Genomic DNA, 20,445 nt, shown 5'->3' with positions numbered 1-20,445 from the left:
TAAGAACCCTGGGAGGACCCTCTGAGCCATAGCAATGGAAATCATCCAGCATCTGCTGGGCTCAACCGCCCATTCTGGAGACAACAAGACGGGACATCAAAGAGGGGGCCCGATGTCCGGGTATGCGGAGGTGGAGGCTGGGGACTCCTGGGTCCACTCACACCTTGGGCTCCCCTGCGAGTTTGGGGTGAGGGATATGGCTTTGGACAAATGTTTCCCTTCTGTTCTTCCCCAGTTGTCTCACTTCACACCCCTACCAGAGTCTTATGGTAGCCACAAGGGCCTCCCACGGCTGCCTGTCTGTTCAACAGGGAGGAGCCTACACCCTCAGGGCACTCAGAGATGAGCCTGTCCCACCTGCAGTCTGGATCCAGGACTTTCACGGGAGGTCAGCCCAGAGGCCCCGGGCATGGGTCCCTCCTGGTCCCTTTCAGAGTGGGGTTCCTTTCCAGCCAGCATGGCCTGTTTCTAGGCAAGTGGAAAAGGGACTCGGAGGCTGCAAGCAAGACGCTGTCCTGCTGCCAAGCACATGGCCCGGGCCTCAGCCCTCTGCTCCTCTGGACATGAGGTGGGAAGGCTGGTGCTTCTTGCCACCGCATGTAAAGCCACACACGTCGTGCGTCACCACATGAGCAGCACAGGCTCCTCTGCCAGGCGCCCACACAGAGCCCCATTGATGGAGACAAGCCCCCCACATATATATAGAGCAATATGCACAGCAGAGGGGTCCCTGGCCCTGGAAGGGCCTGGATGGCACTCACCGGGAGGAGGTGAAGAGGGACCCATTGACTCCTCCAAATGTAGATAAGGCGACAGAAATGGGCATGATCCAGGCCATGACCCCCAGGAGTTTCTCTCCAAAAGTCTGAGAGGGAAAACAAGAGGGTAAATAGAGAAGGAGAGCTCACAGCCTTCCACATGCATGTCGCTGCTGAGAAGGCTCCCTCTGAAACCCACCCCTGCTGAGTCTCTCGAGGTACAGTCCTGGGAAGGAGGGACGACAGAGTCCCTGTCCTGGCCCCTCGTGCGCCCCCAGTTCCCTTGGTGATGACTACACAGTGGGGAGTCAGTTTGGGACTGAATAACGAACAAGACTGTGTGTGGTGGTGATAATAATAAACATTTGTTATCCTTGCTGTATGGATAAGGAAACTGAGGCACAAAGCAATTAAGTAGCTTGCCTAAGATCACACACCCAGAAAGTGGAGGGTGAGGACAGGAAGCCAGCTGTGTGAGTCCAGGCCTCGCGTACAAGGTACACTAGTGAGTCAGGCGGGCTGGGGTTCAAGTCACAGCCTAGCATTTAGGAGCTATGAGATCTTGAGCAAAGTTCTTAATTTTGGAGCCTCAGTTTTTCCATCTGTAAAATAGAAATAAATCTTAATTCATAGAAACAGAAGATATTGCGGGGGGAGGGGGTGTGGTATGATAAAAACAAACCACTACGTAGGCTAAGAAAGAAAAGGTGGTGAAGCTATACACTAGTCTTCATGTATTGAAAGGATATAAAATGTTGGGGGAGCAGCTTTTTCCACATTCTCTGAGCCAGGGACATACTTGAGTTACAGCATTTGTATTTATATATAATTTATAGCACATTTGGGGGAGGGGTTGTTTAGAAGTGCTGTCGTGTTGGGGAGGGTTGGCTGTCTGTGAACTGACTCCCACTGGGCAGTGCAGGGCCTCTTTCTTCATGGTCTTCAGAGATGAGACATGTGGTAACAGTGGCGGGGCGGGGCCGTGGTCCAGGTGAGGCCACATGAGGGAACTACATGGTTCCCAGGTCTTTCCCAGGTAACAAGGACTGCAATGCCTTGGACCTGCAAGATCTCTCTCCCCAAAGAACACAAACTGCACACAATTTTCCCTGATGAGGGAAGGAGTCAGGTTGTGCAGGTGTGGTTATAGAGGCAGAGGGAAATGGCATGTCTTGTGCAAGATAGTGACTTTCTGAGGAGGAGCCTATCTCCTTTATACAATTATCACAAATAGAGTTTAAAATGCTCTCAGTCAGGAGTTAGCCCTTCCCAGGTGACTCAGTGGTAAAGAATTGGCTTGCCAAGAAGGAGACTCAGGAGATGCTGGTTCAATCCCTGGGTTGAGAAGATCCCCTAGAGAAGGAAATGGCAACCCACTCCTGTATTCTTATCTAGGAAGTCCCGTGGACAGAGGAGCCTGGTGGGCTACTGTCCATAGGATTGAAAGAGTCAGACACGACTTGGTGAATAAAGTACCACCACAGATCAGGAGTTGGCAAACTTTCCTGTCAAGGGTCAGATAGTAAATATTTTGATTGCTCCTGGGCACCTGAAGATATGGCTTCTGCCCTGAGGGCTTGAGAAGACTTCCAAACCCACGAAGTCATGGATCAGGGGAAAGTGAGTGGGACTAAACCAGTGAGGCTATGTCACCGTTCCTGGTTTGAGGGCATATGAGAGTTTTTGCTTTTAAATTTTTATTGGAGTATAGTTGATTTACAATGTGGTGTTAGTTTTGAGGGCATGTAAGATTGATTTCTATCCTTTTTTTAAGTTGAAGTATAGTTGACTTACTGTTTCAGGTGTACAGCAAAGCAACTCAGTGATATATATATATTATATATATATATAATATATATATATAAATTATACATATATATATGTATCTTCCTTTTCAGATTCTTTTTCATTATAGGTTAGTATGTGATATTGAATATATTTCCCTGTGCTATACAGTAGGTCCTTATTGTTTATCTATTTTATATATAGTAGTGCATCTCTGTTAGTCCCTATTCCTAATTTATCCCTCAAGTTTAATTTCTTACCACAGCGACTGCATTTGATGCCAGCAGCTCCTGGGGGGACATTGCAGTGACGTAAGCAACATTGGCAAAGACATACACAAATGTGACCAGTGGGATGGAGATGAAGATGGCTCTGGGAAGGTTCCTGTAAAGGGAGAGGAGGTGAGAGGGGGCAGGTCTGGCACCTGGGACCACCTGCCTCGTCAGGGGGTCCGGGGAGTGCCTTCTGTCTCCCTGCAGGAAGCTGACCGTGCAGCCTTCTGTGATGTTCCCTCTACTTGGAGGGTGGATTTTGTCTCCATATGGACAGGACAGTTGAAAGGAAATAGACAGCTTAGGCTGGAAATACATTCCACACCTGTTTATCTCTTCCTGACCAGAGTCTCCACAATGCGCTCCCCGCCCCGCACCCCCCATAATTCCTACACCTAAAGACAAAGACCTGCCTGTTGCAAGACAGGTGAGTAAGATGCCTGGAATTCTCTCAGGGCACATTTCATTCTCTAAGGCAGTGGGGTTATCTCAGCACCATTTTCAGCTTGTAATCTGCTCCAGGGTAGTCACTGGATTGTTTTTCTCCTGCAGGGTGAGTGACAAATCATCTAAGTTCCTGAAAAATGAACCATTTCTTCAGGCTAGACCAGGTCATGGTCAGAAGGGGACTATGGGGAGAAGTGGGCGCTGGACACCTGGCTCCCTCTTTCCTGTGGCAGGTGCCTTGGATATTGAAGGGGGAGGGGGATAACTGTTGTAACTCACTTGTAGGGATCGACAAGCTCCTCAGTCACGTAATTTAGAAAGTTCCAGCCTCCATAGGCAAAGGAGCCCTGAAGGAAAGCCAGTGCGATGAGGCCGATGTCGGGTTCTTGGAAATTATCAAATGCATTCTTTGGCTCCAGCCAGAAGTACTGTCCTGTGGACACAAGGACAGGAGGCTGCTCAGACAGACACATGTCAGAGCCCGGCAGCCCCCAGGTCCCTGGTCTCCAGTGAACCCCACACATTGGTGAAGTGGGGTCAAAAATGGGCCGAGAAGTTCAGGACCCCCCCAGAACATGATAATGATGAGTCCACATGGTGGCTCAGGTCCAAAGCACAGCTCTGAATGTTCCTTTTTCAAAAGGCAGAGTTCCTTGGCAGGAAAGACCGGGAGAGGTTACTGGGCAGGGCAGGGTAAATGGAGTTGGCTCACTAGGACTCAGAGATGCAGGAGCGGAGTCACTGGCAGTCTTCTGATCACCTTCTCTCATATCCAAGTTTGTACATTTTCATGGAGAAAGCAGCAAGAACAGACACTCAAACATAAGCTTCTGTGATGCTATTAGCTCAAGCTTGCTGTGCTTTCTTTGTCAGTATTCTCCTGCCTGTTCCTAGGGTGTGTGTTTGGTCTATCTTTTCATGGAATAGATCTCCTGAAGACGGGGAATCTTCAGTGGACAGCTTTCCAATTGCCTTCTCAGCCCTCAGCACAGTATCCTGTACACAAGGGGTCCTCAGGAAAGGCTGCTGACTAAGACTGCAGTGAGACACAGAGTAGCTGACCATACTTTATATCTTCACCCATAATCGAGCATTTGGACAGGAAATAATGAGATGAGAGTGATTGGGAGAAGGCATTGAGACCAGATTAGGAGAGCCTCGTATCTTTGAAAAGATAGCCCAGGGATTTCTTTAAGTCTCAACTGAAAACAATACCACCTGCTAAAGAACTGAATCCAATGGATGAAAATAATTAGGCCCATTATAGAGCTGAACCTTAATTCTGTTTCCTGGAATCAAAATCCAGACACACCATACCACCTCCAGGGCTTGTGGGCGGGTGGGAGGTCCCCTTGTTTGTCATCTGACTTTCTCTAGGAGGTAGTGACACCAGGCAAAGTCTAGTGCTGCCATGGTAACCATGGAAACCAAATACAGACTAGGGCTTGGAAAGGGCCAATCCAATGGGGAATGTTGGCAGGGGCCCCAGGAATGTAGAGCTTTCTCTTGTGGAGCTGAGTAATTTCTGAAATGTATAAAAATCTCCTCTGTCTCCCATTTTAAGATACAGACAAGATAAAATATAAGATACAAACAGCCTTCCTGGAGCTGGGACAAACGGCAATGTTTAGAAATATGGAATCTTCATCTACCTGTGCTGGAACCATGAGGTCAGCAAGGGAGGACAGAACTTGGCACCCCAGGGGGTGCTCAGCTCTCAACCATCCTGGGAAAATTGGTTTCTTGTCCCCTTTGTCAAGCAAGTGAATAAGAAAAGTCATTCAAAGACTTCCCTAGTGGTCCAGTGGTTAAGGCTCCCAATGCAGTGGGCCCCAGTTCAATTCCTGCTCTGGGAAAACTAAATCCCGCATGCCACAACTAAGACCTGGCACAGCCAAATAAATAAATAGTAATAATACATAAGAAAAGGATAGAAGTGGGACATCTCAGGTTGTGCACACATCCAAAGACAGTGCGAGGGTGTGTACACATCCAAAGACAGTGCGAGGGTGTGTGTACATGCAAGGATTGGCACGTTTTGATGATACCCACCTTTGCAGATCTGTACAACTCCCATGATGATGATCAGGGCCAGGGCCAGGAGCTTCCCAGCTGTGAAGATGTCTTGAACCCGGGTGGCCCACCGTACACTGGAGCAGTTGACCCATGTGAGGAGCACTGCAATGACAGACCCCCAAACATATCCTCAGGGCCATAAGGAGACTACCAGATCCCTCTGGACAGAAGCAGCAATGGTCCTTGGTCCTGATGATGAGACTGTAATAGGTGAGCCAAAAATGCTGCAGGCTCATCACCAGCATCTGAAACTTTGGTGCGGTTAGTAGGTGGGGTTACAAATGGGGATTGCGTGCCACAAATTAGAGCTTGGTCAGAATATGCCCTGCTCAGGCTTAGAAGTCAGAAGTGAGCATGGAAGTGTGGGCACTGACTTTGGGGAAAAAGTCAGCCTCTTATCAGGGCATGAATGTGGGCTCTGTTTTCAAGATATTGTGTGCTCAAGAGGAGCCCTGAGCAGTTGGTAGAATCCTGGATGTTGTCTTCCTGAACCTGATTTTAGGGTAACAAGGTTTAGGGGAATCTTCTGTTACTCAGCTTTTTCAAGTTCTAATTTACATTTAGTAAAGTTCACTTTTGTAAGTGAACAGTTAGAGGAGATTTGACAAATGTATTCAGTTGTTTAATCACTATGACACCCTCTGTATAGAACATTTCCAACATCCCTAAAAGTCCTTTTTTATATTGTGTTCCTTTGAGGTCAGCCCCTTTCCCTTACCTCTGGAAACCACCAATTTAATTTCTGTCCCAAAAGTTTTGCCTTTTCCAGAATGTCACATAAATGGAATCATACAATATGCAGCCTTTTATGTCTGGCTTATTTCACTTAAAATGGTGGTTCTGAGATCCATTCATGTTGCTGTATATATTGATAGTCCCTTTCTATTGTCAAGCAACATTCCATTATATGAATGTATTAGTTTTCTATTCAATAGCCGATGGACATTTGGGTGGCTCCCAGTTTGGGGCTATCATAAATAAAGCTGCTATAAACACCTGCATAGAAGTTTTTGAGTGGATCATAGCGGTCTTTTGAGGGGAGTTTTCATGTCTTTTAAGCAAATTTCCAGGAAGGGGATTTTGGGTCATATGGTGACTGTAGTTTGACTTTATATAAAATTACCAAACTGTTTTCCAAAGTGGTTATATCATTTTCAATTGCCACCAGAATGCATACTCCTGCTGCTCTGCATCCTTGGCAGCATTTGGTATTGTCAGCTTCAAAAGTCTGACCATTTCTAAAGAGTGTGTAGTGACATTTTCATTGAGGTTTTGATTTGCATTTCCCTAGAGACTAGTACTATTGAGCATGTTTTCATGTTTATTTGCCACCATCCCCATATCTTCTTTGGTGGCATGGGGGGCTAGGAGTCACAAGGATCCCATAGAAACACTAACAACATGGAACCTCCAAGGGCTGGCTGAGAGCTCAAAAGCTAAGTGATAGGATGGTTTTACTGCCACATTCCCTAAGCAACTTAGGGGAGCACAGGGGCTGCAGAAACCCAGCTTCCTGATGGTTATGAAGTACTTGAGAATATGGAAAAAAAATTAAAACCCCCTTGTTTCCCCTTCCTCTGAAACAGACACCAGGATGTGCCCTCAACCTCCCAGGGCACAAGCCATACGTGTAATGAGACTCTCTCCTCAAGCCTCTAATCAGGCCTCTGATTTTACTTGAACAGCTGACCAAGTTCTATCAACACCTTCTCCTGAAACTGTGCTTTTACTTTCCAAGTATTTTCCAACCTTACTTGATTCTGAGAACGTCTCCTCAGGGTAAGGACTTGACATTATTATCCATCTGTAACCTTCCTCCCCGTGCTGTTTCTACCTGGGAACCTCCTCATCTTTCAAGATCCAACTCAAATGTCACCTGCGCCATGAGTCTTTACTATTTTATTTATTCCTAACAAGGTGCCTGCCAGGTAAGATGTATCAGCTGCATTTTGTAGGCAAGGAACAAAGTTCATACCTCCTTCCTACTCCCAGACCACTTTGTTAATAAGGCTGGCACTTATTTCTTTGTATTACAATTATCTCTTTCTTTTTCTGTGTCTCCTTGTAGAAGGGCAGGGCTATGACTTTTTCATATTTTTAACCCCAGGGCATATCATTTATTATTGTTGTTTAATCGCTAAGTTGTGTCCGACTCTTTTTCGACCCCATAGATTGTAGCCTGCCAGGCTCCTCTGTCTGTGGGATTCTCCAGGCAAGAATACTGGAGTGGGTTGCCATTTCCTTCTCCAGGGGATCTGCCCAACCCAGGGGTCAAACCCAAGTCACTTGCATTGACAGGTGGATTTTTTTACCGCTGAGACATGAGGGAAGCCAGGGCATATCACTGGTGCCTGCATATAGAAGTGACTTAGCAGCAGTAGCAGCAACAAATACTTAATACTTGAATAAAGAAAATGCCACAATTCATCAATCCTCCAGTCTCATCTCAGTCTACACATTCTGCAGTGGGCACCAATCTCCCCAGCTCTCCAGGAACTTTCTCAGTTGGTTTCACAGCATCAAAACAGCAGCAGGAAGCATAACTTCAAGGGCAGGAACTCTTGATTTCTAGTGGAGGAGCTTTTATCCAAGATGGTGTCATATAATGAGAATCAAAACATGTTTTCAGAGGAAGGATTTCATGTGCCCGAACTAGGAGAACATTTTGTAAATGTTCCAGATGGGCTGAGATGTCCTGATACATACACATTATCTTGCTCAATTCAGTAAGGATTTCAGGATCACATGCCTGCTAACAAGTAATTAGGCCTGTAATCTCAACTCCTCCCCAGGCCCCTAGGTACAAGGCTGGGCCCCTGGAGTCCAAGCAGATACAAACAATAATGACTAAAGGAATAAAGGAGACTGATGTATAAAAGGAAGATTAGGAAACAAAACCCTTGTGACTCCAGGAGAGGTAAGGATTACAGAATGAGGAACCAGATCATGATGCCATCATGCAGAGATCATCCTTGCCAAGGGGAGGAGAGGGCAAAATGTGGTCACCTCCCCACGTGCTGGCTTATCCAGGCAGCCAGAAAGGCTTCTTCACAGTGTTCCTGGGGACATCGAGAAGTTTGAAGGAAAGGACAATTTGTCAAGTTAACTTACTGTGTGTCTTCTGTCCTTCCTAAGCCTATCCCCACAAGAACCCAGCCTTTAGGTAATCTTTAACCTCTAGCCTTTTCAGGGATCTTTCAGACATAATACAGAAATCCTGAGAATAGGGTGGGGGAGATAGGCTGCCTGTGACACTAATCTCCTTGGACAATGGCTGCAGCACTTCCCCCCCCTCCCCCCCTCCCCCGCCCTACAGGCGATCACAGCATGCGACTGAGGGGAGAGAAGGTACCTTGAGTCTCCTGGTACCCCAGGTTAGCCTCCCTCACAGCAGGCTGAAACCTGAGCTTCCATCCCAAGAGGAAAGGTCAGTGAGGGAAGGCAACACTTGTCCAGACCCTGCCTTCCTCAAGCATCCTGTCTCTGTCTGTCTATACCCAGAGCCCTTTCTGTTGCTGAGGGCTATGTCCCCACTCTCTTCCCAGCCAGATCTTGAGTTCTGCATGCTTGAGATACAGTGACCTCAGGGAAGCCACATGTAGATGGGGATGAAGGGCAATTGCAGCCTGAGATGTGAGAGTCTCCATCCATTCATCCATCCATCATCTACAAAGAACCTTACTAGATACTCTGGTGGGGGGAGTTATAAATAACACACAAGTCCCTTCCTCTCTTTAGGAAGTTCACACTGTAAGAGGGAAGATGGCTGAGCTAAAAGATCACAAAGCAATATGATGCCAATAGAGCTCTTCACAGAAGCTTGGCAGGCATCCACACGGAGGCCATAGGTCAGCCCAAGGAAATCAGAGATGCTTCCTTTTTCTTTCAGCCAAGCCCCACAGCTTGTGGGATTTTAGTTTCCCCCAATCAGGAATCAAACCCGGACCCTTGGCAATGAGAACTCAGAGTCCTAACCACTGGACTGCCAAGGAATTCCCCATAGATGCTTCTTATAGGTGAGGAAGATCCTAGCATTAGACAGAATTTTTATAATGTGGGGCTAGCTGGACAAAATAAACAGGAAGACATAAGATGGGTTCTTGTGCATTGTAATCTGATTGTGTGGAGGGTGCTGCTTCTCTAGAGGGTCCCATGGGATCCCAGGCTTCTCTGTATTTCTTGGGCATCTTCTCCTCTCTTTTTCTTTTGTTTCCTGGCTTAAAAAAAAGGGAGGGTGAAAGGTTATCAAGAAGATGAGACTTCAAGAAGATGCTGAAGTCAGGGGTTAGTTACTTAATCTGCCCAGTTTGAAACCCTTAATGTCAAGGTAACCAGAGAGAGACAAAAAAATGAGGCAGGTGGGAGGAGGGGACTGAGAACCCAGTAATCTCTTACCCTGCCCAGAACCCAGGGCCTGGTAACTGCCATGTAGGTGGGAAAGTGGGGCTCAATGCTTTCTGCCCTGGGGAAGCTGTAGGATCAGCAGAGAGGCAGAATCCTTGTCAGACCCATGACGGTGCCCGTGCCAATCTGGAACGTCCACCGTGAAGAGGGTAGGTAAGCTCTTGGTCCCTAAGAGAAGGTACCCCTCGCCCCAGGCCAGTCCTGATTCTGAAACTCTGATCCCCTCACCCGAGGCCAGCCCTGATCCTCACACTCTGATCCCTGGAGAGTCACGAAGCCTCTGCTTCACTTCTCCCCTTACAAGATACCAGAACTCATGGGGCCTGTGGTGGGCAGACACACCACCTCAAAGGTGTCAACATTCTAATCTTGTGAATGTTGCCTTACAAAAGGAATTTCACAAATGTGATTAAGTATCTGCAGGTGGGGAGATGATCCTGGATTATCTGAGGGGGCCGCCCCCCCGGGCCGCCCCCCCCCCCCCCCCCGCCTCCTTATAACAGGGAGGCAGGAAGTTCAGAGTTACAAAAAGAGACGTGATAATGGAAAACAGAAGTCAGAGACAGAGATAGGCTTGAGTGCTCACTTTGGCAGCACACACACTAAAATTGGAATGACCGGAGAAGATTAGCATGGCTCCTGTGCAAGGATGACAAACAAATTCTTGAAACATTCCATATTTTTATAGAAAACAAATTTATGGTTATCACAGGGGAAAGGGGGGAGAGGGATAAATTTGGAGTTTGGGATTAGCAGATCACAGTACTATATGTAAAATAAACAAGTTCCTATTGTATAGTCCAAGGAACTGCATTCAGTATCTTTTAATAAACTCTAATGGAAAAAGAATCTGAAAAAGAAAATATGTAACTAAATCACTTTGCTGTATACCAGAAACACAACACTGTAAATTAACTATATATATTTCAATTAAGAAAAAAAAAGAGAGAAAGAGAGATTTGAAGATGCTACGCTTCTGGCTTTGAAGATGCAAAAGGGGCCACGAGCCAAAGAATACAAAAACTGGGAAAGGTGAGGAAACGGTTCTCCCCAGAGCCTCCAGTGGGGCCTCAGCCTTGTTGACACCCTGAGTTTAGGACTTCTGACCTCTAGAACTGTAAGGCGACACATCTTTGTAGTTTTAAGCCACTAAGTTTATGGTAATTTGTTACAGCAGCAATAGGAAATGAATACAGGGCCAGACACCACAGAGAAAGACAAGGAAGCAGGGGCATAGCCTTCATGAGGCAGCACACGGCAGGGCCCCAGAGGAGTGCCCCCAGAGGAGTGCCCGTCACAGGCCTCGGAGGACAGCAGGTGGAGGGAGGGAGGGGGGAGCACCGGGAGCAGGCAGCGAAAGTGAGGTCACCAATGTGCTGACCTGGTTGGCAACTTCCACATCACATGTACCACATGATAGCATCTCAGCTCTTCCACATGCCCAGATCCTATAGCTGGAGGGTCACCACCTCTTTCTCCCCTTGGTAACTCAATACAGTAGTAAACAGGCTCGCCCTAGGGTAACTCTAGCTGTGCATTTCCTCTCAGAAAAATTCAGGGCAAAAGACTCCCCATATTCCTCCTTCATCAGTCCTGGCTTCTCCCCCAGCCTCCTCCATAGTCCATACAACTGCAGGCCCATGTGCACAACCCAGACTCACAGACACACAGGCCCAAGAGCTACAAACCTCTTTCGAGGCCAGTGGAGTGCTGAGATGTTCACAGACATGAGTCCTTCTCTGTCCCCAGAGTTTTGTTGGTCTCCTAACTTCACAGACCAGAGGCTACAATCAAAGGCCATAAAAGATGTCACAATGGAGAGCCAAGAGATGCATGAACTCAGGAGTCCAGAGTCTAAAGTTCATTCATTTTTCCTGGCAGAGGGGAAAGAGTGGCCCCGTTGTGTGCTAGCTTGTCGTGGACAACGCTAGCTGCCTGCAGCTTCCCCAGGCAGAGTCCACCCCAGCTGACTCAGGGAGTTGAGGTGCACAAGATCCAAGGGTTACAAAAGTTAGAAGGAAAGGATAGGAGCAACATTTGGGGGACAATTTTACCTTAAATTAATACATTCTAGACTATCGGTAAAAGAAGCAATTTAAAATCAATCTCTCTAGTCCATTTTGAAACAGAATATCAGTGAATCTGTAACATAAATAAATAAATCTTCCTTTAGAAAATCCCCTAAGGATGAATTAGGGGATTGTGAGGCTGGTCTTAAGCCCCTAAGACCATCACAGAGCCAGGGCTGTGACTTTATCCCTCTTCCCCTCAGCTCTACCCAGCAACATCTTGTGGGTAGAGGACCACACAGGTTTCTGGTGTCTGCAAAGTACAGATCAAGCCAGTAGAGCACAGAGCAGCTTGTGTAAGGAGTGAAATGGTAGCAGTACGGGTGGGGTTGAGCAGGTCTGAGGAACAGAGGCAGAGATGGCTCCCTCGGAGGGACATGGCAGCCTGGGCGGACTAAGAATCAGACAACTTAGAACTTGAAGAACCCAATGGCCATGATACCCTTCCCAGCGTAGTCACTTACTCTCTGGACAAGGCAGTCAAGCTCTTTAAGCCTCCCTTCCATCTGTATAATGGAAGGAAGTGTGGTCCATTTTAATGCCACGAGGATGCTCTATAATCTGTGTATGACCGTACAAAAGGTTACATGGTTATCCTTATTGTTCATAAGCTAAGAAATTGGAACTCAAAAAGAGGGCATGCTTTGCTCAGGATAGTGCTGACAATTGGCGGCAAAGCAGAGAAGATGGGAAAGGGGATGGTTTGGAGGGTTCTGGTAGCCATCAGGACCTACCCTGCCCTGCTGCATTGCTTCTCCCTTCTTGCTTCCTCCTCTATCCCTGATCCTTTGCCTCAATTTCTCACGTTTCAACCTTTTTCTCAGCAAGATGCTCATCCACAAATCTCCTGCTCTGGGGTCCTTCAACCCAAGCTGTCTGGAAGAGTGGGCACAAAGGTGGATTGGGGGCTACCGGAGTGGTAAACATAAGGTCAAGGCACTGAACAAGGAGCCCAGATGTTCAAGCTTGTCCATATACCTTGGTTGCACCACCCATTCTGTATAGGAAGGAGTGTCCTACAGAAAGCAAGGAATGCTGATGTTGCTGCAGCTGCTCTACCCATCAGGCCCAGAAAAGAAGGAAACTTCCCTGTTCTTCTGCAGCCAACAGTGCACACACAGCCATTAACAACACTCTGCTGGCTAGGGTGATCCTGAGATCCTCTAACGGTCTGACATACAGTAGGTGTTAATGTGTACTGAATAGAGGATGGCTAGGTGGACAAATCTATTCAGAAAACATTGAGGGTGCACAGGGCCACTGTGCTTCTCTAGAGAGTAAACATCAGGGTTTTTACATCAGGGGACAACCCCATGAAGCAGGGTGGGCAAGTACTGCTGATGCTAGACAGAGATGGGGGAGGGTACATAACATGGCTGTTTCTCCTTCCCCCAAAAAGCTCACAAAGCACAAGCTATCCCCACCATGGCCACTGGATGACTGTTTTTAGGACCTCCCTTGCTTTTGGACACAGGATTCTGGCCTCTTGCTCAGCTGGGCAGGCAAAGGGTCATTTTGTATCTTTAGCAGAGGGCTAAAGAGCACTTTCTCACATGGATCCCCAAACCAATCTCATTCCTTTAGTCAAGCCAGCTTCTGCTCCATGAACCACACTGCTCTGGTCTGATGGGTGAAAGTCAGGAAGAAGCCATTTGGCTAGGGGTCTGGGTTGACTGTTTTAAGAGCAGTGCTGAGAATGACACAGTTGGGGCTCACTTATAGACAAGTCTTGGTACTGAAGGGAGAGGCCTGTACCCTACTACCCAGAGGGATGGTTCCAACCTCAGGGGCAGTCAGAGAGACCCAGAACCTCATCTTATATGTGAGTGAAGTAATATTCTAGCTAATTAGTGCCAAAGACAGGACTACCCACTTGGGTCCCCATCCCTCCAATTCCCAGTTGCTTATTCTGCCATTACACCAGCCTTTCTTGTATCACATTCACATCACTCTTCTCCTCCCATGCCCACATTCTCTCTCCCTTGCTCCTGTCAGTGGTACACATGGCCACTAGGGGCTCTGCGTCTGTCACTTGAAGATGCTGGCTAAGTTGCTTTCTGGGCAGCAGGAAGTAAGATGTCAGTGTGAAAAGGGGGGAGACTAGGATGGCTGTTCCTCAGAAACCAGAGGTGTTGTGTTTGCTGGTCCCCCAGGGCTTTGGAAAATTATTTCCCACAAGCAGACTTTCTTTTCTGCCTTGTGTTCCCTCCTCTGGTCCCTTATCAATGTCACATTACACTTCTCTCCAACTCCGGGAACTCCACTTGGATTTCTTGGTATTGCTGGCTCATTCTTTCCTCAGGAGTGAGCTAAAGGCAGCTTAGCAAGGCTTATTTTCCTTTAGCATTTCCAGAACCTGAGCTCTTTTTGTTTTTTCAGATAAGAGAAAGCAGGCAGTAAAAATGCCCAGAGTGGCCAAAGTCCATAAAGACAGGTGGTGAAGGAGAGAGGGAAAGATCATGAGAGACACAGCGGGGAAGAAGGAGGAGGAGGAACAACACACATCATTACTAGTGAGAGAGAGAGCACGTGTGTGTGAGCCAGCTGAGAGGAGCAGAATACAGAGAGAAGGTCAGGACAGAAAAAAGAAAGATGGAATGTACTAAAGCAGGCAGCTGCAGAAAGGGAAGCTAGTGACACCGCTTGGTAGAAATCAGAACACTCTGTTCCCCTCCAGAGCTTCAAAATAAGCACCTTTCTGGGATGGAGCTCCCCAGCCCTCTGATGTAGCCGAAAATTTCACCTGGGTCATGGGCCTGCCAGAAGCGCTGATTTCTTAGCCTCATCTTTTGCTGGGGCATGCAGCCTCCTGCCACGTACTGGCCTGCTCCCCTACTCCCTTCCTCTGGACCAGGAGCAAAAGGGGTAAGGTGGTGCCCCCAGCCAGTGAGCTTGATGCCTGCCGCAGGGGGTGTGGCTCTGCTCCACTCTGTGATAGGCTGGACCCGGCTCCTTAGATGGGACTGGGCACGTGTTTCTAATGGTGGAAAAGCTGCTTCCCTTGGCCTGCCTTACTTCAGCCATTTCCAGATCCAAGGAGGTAACCAGTGCTGGCTGCCAGAAGGCACTGATAGGCAAAGAAAACACCACAGCCCTGTTTGAGTTCTAAGGGATCCGACCCCGAGACTCGGATAAGATTCCCACTCAGCCCACACAGGCCTGCCTATCTTTCCTCCTCACGGACCTCAGAGAGGAAATTGAGGTAGGAATTCGGAGACACAGAGCCAGCTCTCTGAAATCCTGGGCTCACCCAGAGCCAAGACATTTTTCATACGGGCTCAGGAACTATTATAAAATCTCATGTCTCTGCCTACTTACCACAAAAGTTGGTATTATCGCAGGAGTGAATGACTGGTGAAAGACAAAAACGTCAAAACGAAGCAACAACAACGTCAAATGCAGTTCTTTCCTATCAACAAAGCTTTGATCTCAGCTCTGGTAAGGTGCGTAGTGGGGCTTTGAAATAGATCTTGCCTACCACACTACATACAGCACGTTTTCCCTTCTCCAGCCCTTCTCACCTCGAAGCACTGGCATCATTTTGGAAATCTCAGCAGCCCCTCTAAGGAGAGATGTGCTGAGCCTGTGGCAGGGCTTCTCACCTCCAAGGACAAACAAGCAGCAGAGGAGGGGTGCACCCCTGTGCTGGAGCTTGTGGACATCCTGATTTACACAGCTCTTCCTGGACACTTCCAGCTGAGCTCCTGCCCATGCTGCCCCACCCCCATCCCTTCCTTTCCTGGCTCCCTCTTACCCTTCTCTCTTATTCTGATCCCTCCCTGCCAGTTGTTGGACCTGAAGTTTCTGCTGAATCACCATCTACTACTTAGTTCAGCCAAGAAACACCCAGCTCAGCAGTTTACAAGAGCTGAGTAATTCTTCAGCATTAGCTAAACATGGCTCCTGAACTGGGGTGGGGGAGAAGAGAAAAACAGAAGACACAGGGAAAGCAGGGGAGACAGAACACATTGCGCTATGCTACCTGGAGGAGCCCCGTTTAAGTCCTACCCATTAATGAATACCCAAAAGAACCATGAGAAAAGGATCTTCATGATGCAGATAACCACAATGGTGTAGTCACTCAACTAGAGCCAGACATCCTGGAGTGTGAAGTCAAGTGGGCCTTAGGAAGCATTATATGAACAAAGATAGTGGAGGTGATGGAATTCCAGCTGAGCTACTTAAAATCCTAAAAGTTGCTGCTGTTAAAGTGCTGCACTCAATATGTCAGGAAATTTGGAAAACTCAGCAGTGGCCACAGGATTGGAAAAGGTCAGTTTTCATTCCAATCCCAAAGAAGGGCAATGGCAGAGAAAGTTGAAACTACCGTACAATTGTGCTCGTTTCACATGATACCAAGGTAATTCTCAAAATCCTTAAAGCTAGGCTTCAGCAGTACCTGAAAACTGAAAACTTACAGATGTACAAGCTGGGTTTAGAAAAGGCAGAGGAGCATCTGCTTCTGCTTCATTGACTACATGAAACCTTTTCATTGTGTGGATCACAACAAACTGTGGAAAATTCTTAAACGGATAGGAATACCAGACCACCTTACCTGTCTCCTGAAAAACCTGTATGTAGGTCAAGAAGCAACAGTTAGAACCGGACATGGAAGAACTGACTGGTTCAAAATTGGGAAAGGAGTACATCAAGGCTGTATAGTGTCACCCTGCTTATTTAACTTATATGCAGGTGTGTGTATGCATGCGTGCTAAGTCACCTCAGTTGTGTCCAACACTTTGTGACCCTATGAACTATAGCCCACCAGGCTCCTCTGTTCATGGGATTCTCTAGGCAAGAATACTGGAGTGGGTTGCCATGGCCTCCTCCAGAAGATCTTCCCAACCCAGGGATCGAACCTGAGTCTTCTGCTGCTTCTGCATTGCAGGTGGATTCTTTACTACTGAGCCACAGAGGAACCCTTTATATGCAGGTACATCATGCAAAATGCCAGACTGAGTGAATCACAAGCTGGAATCAAGATTGCCAGGAGAAATATCAACAACCTCAGATATGCAGATGATACCACTAATGGCAGAAGTGAAGAGGAACTAAAGAGCCTCTTAATGAGGGTGAAAAAGGAGAGTAAAAGAGCTGGCTTAAAACTCAACATTAAAAAAACAAAGATCATGGCATCTGGTCCCATGACTTCATGGCAAATAGAAGGGGAAAAAGTGGAAGCTGTGACAGATTTTCTTTTTTGGGGCTCCAAAATTACTGTAGATAGGGACTGCAGCAACGAGATTAAAAGACCCTTGCTCCTTGGAGGGAAAGCTGTGACAAACTTAGACGGCATATTAAAAAGCAAAAATATCACTGCTGACAAAGCTCTGTATAGTCAAAGCTCCATGGTTTTTTAAGCAGTCATATACAAACGTGACAGTTGGATGGTAAAGAAGGCTGAACGCTTCGAATTGTGGTGCTGGAGAAGACTCTTGGGAGTCCCTTGGACTGCAAGATCAAACCAGTCAATCCTAAAGGAAATAAACCCTGAATATTCATTGGAAGGACTGATGCTGAAGCCGAAGCTTTGGCCACCTGATGTGAAGTGCTGACTCATTGGAAAAGACCCTGATGCTGGGAAAGATTGAAGGCAAAAGGAGAAGGGGGAGGCAGAGGATGAGATAGTTACCTAGCATCACTGACTCATTGGACAAGAATTTGAGCAAACTCCAGGAAATGGTGAAGGACAGGGGAGTCTGGTGTGCTGCAGTCCACATGGTCAAAAAGAGCTGGACATGACTTAGCAACTGAATAACAACAACATTACAAGACATACCTGCTGGCCCACTGGTTGGATCCCTGGTCGAGGAACTAAGGTTTCACACTGTGGGGCTATTGAGAGCTCTCAGGCTACAGCTGGAGAGCAAGTACACCGCAACTACTGAAGCCTGTGTGCTCTACAGCCCATACTCTGCAACAAGAGACGTTGCAACAAGAGAAGTTTGTGTACTGCAATGAGAAGCTCTGGTGCACCACAACTAGAGAAAGCCCTCAGGCCACAATGAAGAGTTCGTATGCCACAACCAAGACCCAGAGTGGCCAAACTGAAAATAAATAAATAACATGAGTTCTAAAAACTCATTACTCTTCCAGCCCAGGCCTGAAAAATTCAAGCTACCTCATACCCCAATTCTCAGGGCCAAGAACAGTATCGGGCACATCATGGCCCTTGATAAATGTTTGCTAAATGAGCAAAGGATTGTGATTATTATTTATATAAGGCTGCCCCAAGGTCTCACTTCCCTTCTGTTCCAGAGAAGGCTTTTGAGCAACAACATCCTGGGTGGATTAACACCCCGAAGGAAAAGCGGTGGTGGGGGTGGTTTAGTCGCTCAGTCGTGTCTGACTCTTTGTGACCCCATGGACTGTAGCCTGCCAGGTTCTTCTGCCCATAGGATTCTCCAGGCAAGAATACTGGAGTGGGTTGCCATTTCCTTCTCCAGGGGATCTTCCCAACCCAGGAATCGAACCCAGGTCTCCTGCATTGCAGGCAGATTCTTTACCAGCTGAGCCACAAGGGAAGCCCCCCAGAAGGAAAACTTCCAACCAAAGACCCATTCAGCATCTCAGGGATTTGGCGAGGATGTGGAAGGCAGAACTAGAACACATTGTAAACTGCTCATCACAAACGCTGAAGACAGTTAAATAGAAACATATTTCATTTGAAACATTTAATTTTGATTTGTAGATAAACAAGATTTCTCCCTCTTAGCAGTCAATCAGTCACATGGCCAGCTGACTCTACTTCTAACTCTTCCTTGTTTTTGTCACCTTGTAACTTTGTTTTTATTTTGGGCCACCACCTACTTGGCCTGAAAAAATGCTCAGCATTAGCATGGCCCTTGTGGTAGGATGACAAAAAGAAAAGTTTCTCCAAATCTTTTAGTAATTTAAAACTTTGGAGTTTTGCTAAGTTAAATGATGGGGCTTCATTGAATGTCTTTATCACTTCCAAGTAAGATAAAATAGTGAAACATTAACTGCTAAACAAGTTTAAATCTTCTGTCTTATCACAGAAAAACTAAAGAAGTTTGTGTTTATTAAAAACATGTCTTGTACCACATTGAAAAAAGCATTATATTATGAGGTAATGTATGTTTTTAGAAATTATGGTATGCATTCATGAGTTTGCCAGTCCAAAAAAAATAAGCACTGTTATAACAGTTTACAACTGCTTAACAAAGATGAAACAGTTATCTTTTTTTTTCTCCCTATCTGATGTCTCCAATATGTGGAAAGTCAGTGAGTAGTCTTATTTTCATAGCAATATAGCTAATTGTGTAAGTTCAATAAGAATCTGTTCTCCCTATAACATGATACAATTAGAAACTGGTTACATTACCAGGGCTTTGACTGGATTGTCACATTTGAGAGAGACACAGATAGAATTAGATATGACCAGACAGCTTTAAAGAACTAAGATTGACTCCATGGAGCCATAAAGCTTTTTGGAAAGACAAGCTGGTACCTTGACTTCAGGGTTCCCATCAGCTTTACCTGGTGAGTAAAGAAGATTCCTTCCTGGCAGCTGCAAGAACCTCAGGATAATTTTAGGAACCTCAAGGAGAGAAAAATTCACCCAAATTCATAGGTATTACAGGCGAATCTAATGTCACGTTCAGTGTGGCTTCCTGGTCCTGAGAGGCAATTAAAAGTTCAATCTGGTGATTCCTTATGAAAAAGTTCCAGCAAAGCATGTTTTAAAAAGCCTGGACTTATGTAAATAATCAGGCAAAGTTTAATAAAACTAAACTTATTTTCCAAACAAATTAGTCTTAATTTGGCTTCATTTGGTAAAGATGAAGGTGATTTTAGAGAGAGAAAAAACTTATGTACAATAGAAACTATAATACATACTTATGGACATTAGAATCTAATTCTATTAATCACTTTTGAGGTTTTGTTTTTCTACCTGTAAAATGGACTAGATCTTGAATTCTTCTAGTTTCCGCAAATATTTGGCTACAACTCCCCAAGTAATGTTTTCAATTTTCCTCTCATTTCTGACTTGAAATCACGGAGAACTAAAGCTGTCGTTTTCTTGAAGATTATGAACTGGAACTGAACAACCTGATATATGATCAAGAGAGCTCACGTTTAGATAGTCTTTGTACCTGTTGCTTTGAAAGTCATTCAGGAAGTTTACCTGAATACCAGATGACATCACCAGAGACATTTCAACCTGCAAAAGATGCTTAGAGCCTAACATCTAGAAGTCTCAGCTGGTGACTCTCAGGATTCAGACACTGGGTTTATAATTTGCTCCAACCATCAATCTCTTTTTTTCTTTGTCTCTGGCACGCAGATTAGTTCAAGCTGCAAAATGATCAAGGCCCACAAGACCCAGGAAGAAATTCTGCCCTTCCCCCCAACTGCTTAAAAATAATTTAGATAGAGGACTGTTCCTGGAACAATGCTATCACCAGAGATCCTGTAAAATACAGGCTGGGTGAGGGGGAGATTAGAGATTAGAGTCTACTTTCTGTCCCATTGTCTCCACAACACCCAGCAAACGTTTACTTTTCATTTTTATGTCAATTACCTTCCTCCCTTTGAAGTCCTAAACTTCTGTACCAACCTTCTCTTTTGTCTTTAGCTGAAGATGGTATTTAAGGGCAGGGTTTTGGCCAT

At 46.3% G+C, this 20,445-nt stretch overlaps 1 protein-coding gene and 1 non-coding gene across 5 annotated transcripts in view; one reads left to right on the top strand and one right to left on the bottom strand.

Moving 5' to 3' along the window:
* The window catches only part of SLC7A8 (solute carrier family 7 member 8), a 50,108-nt gene that overhangs the window by 9,328 nt on the left and 20,335 nt on the right, over positions 1 to 20,445 (bottom strand). For 2 of the 4 annotated variants that reach the window (XR_014058653.1, XM_081506615.1), the window contains 4 exons: positions 5,315 to 5,440; positions 3,542 to 3,695; positions 2,804 to 2,927; positions 762 to 865 (listed from right to left, as the gene is read on the bottom strand). Coding sequence is in view for 3 of the 4 variants with exons in the window: in XM_081506615.1 (XP_081362741.1) it covers positions 762 to 865; positions 2,804 to 2,927; positions 3,542 to 3,695; positions 5,315 to 5,440 (508 nt within the window). In the remaining variant the exon portion in view is untranslated. Of the gene's footprint in view, positions 1 to 761; positions 866 to 2,803; positions 2,928 to 3,541; positions 3,696 to 5,314; positions 5,441 to 11,430; positions 11,508 to 20,445 lie in introns of those variants that run through there. The other 2 variants (XM_081506616.1, XM_081506617.1) reach the window with 2 other exon arrangements.
* On the top strand, positions 10,321 to 10,426 carry LOC145515918 (U6 spliceosomal RNA). Its single transcript, XR_014061124.1, has one exon. It is a non-coding gene; the product is annotated as a U6 spliceosomal RNA (small nuclear RNA).

Source organism: Giraffa tippelskirchi, chromosome 7, assembly GCF_054371585.1.
Source record: "Giraffa tippelskirchi isolate mGirTip1 chromosome 7, T2T-mGirTip1v1.2.pri, whole genome shotgun sequence".
Lineage (NCBI taxonomy): Eukaryota > Metazoa > Chordata > Mammalia > Artiodactyla > Giraffidae > Giraffa > Giraffa tippelskirchi.
This window is presented reverse-complemented; position numbering and strand designations above follow the sequence as displayed.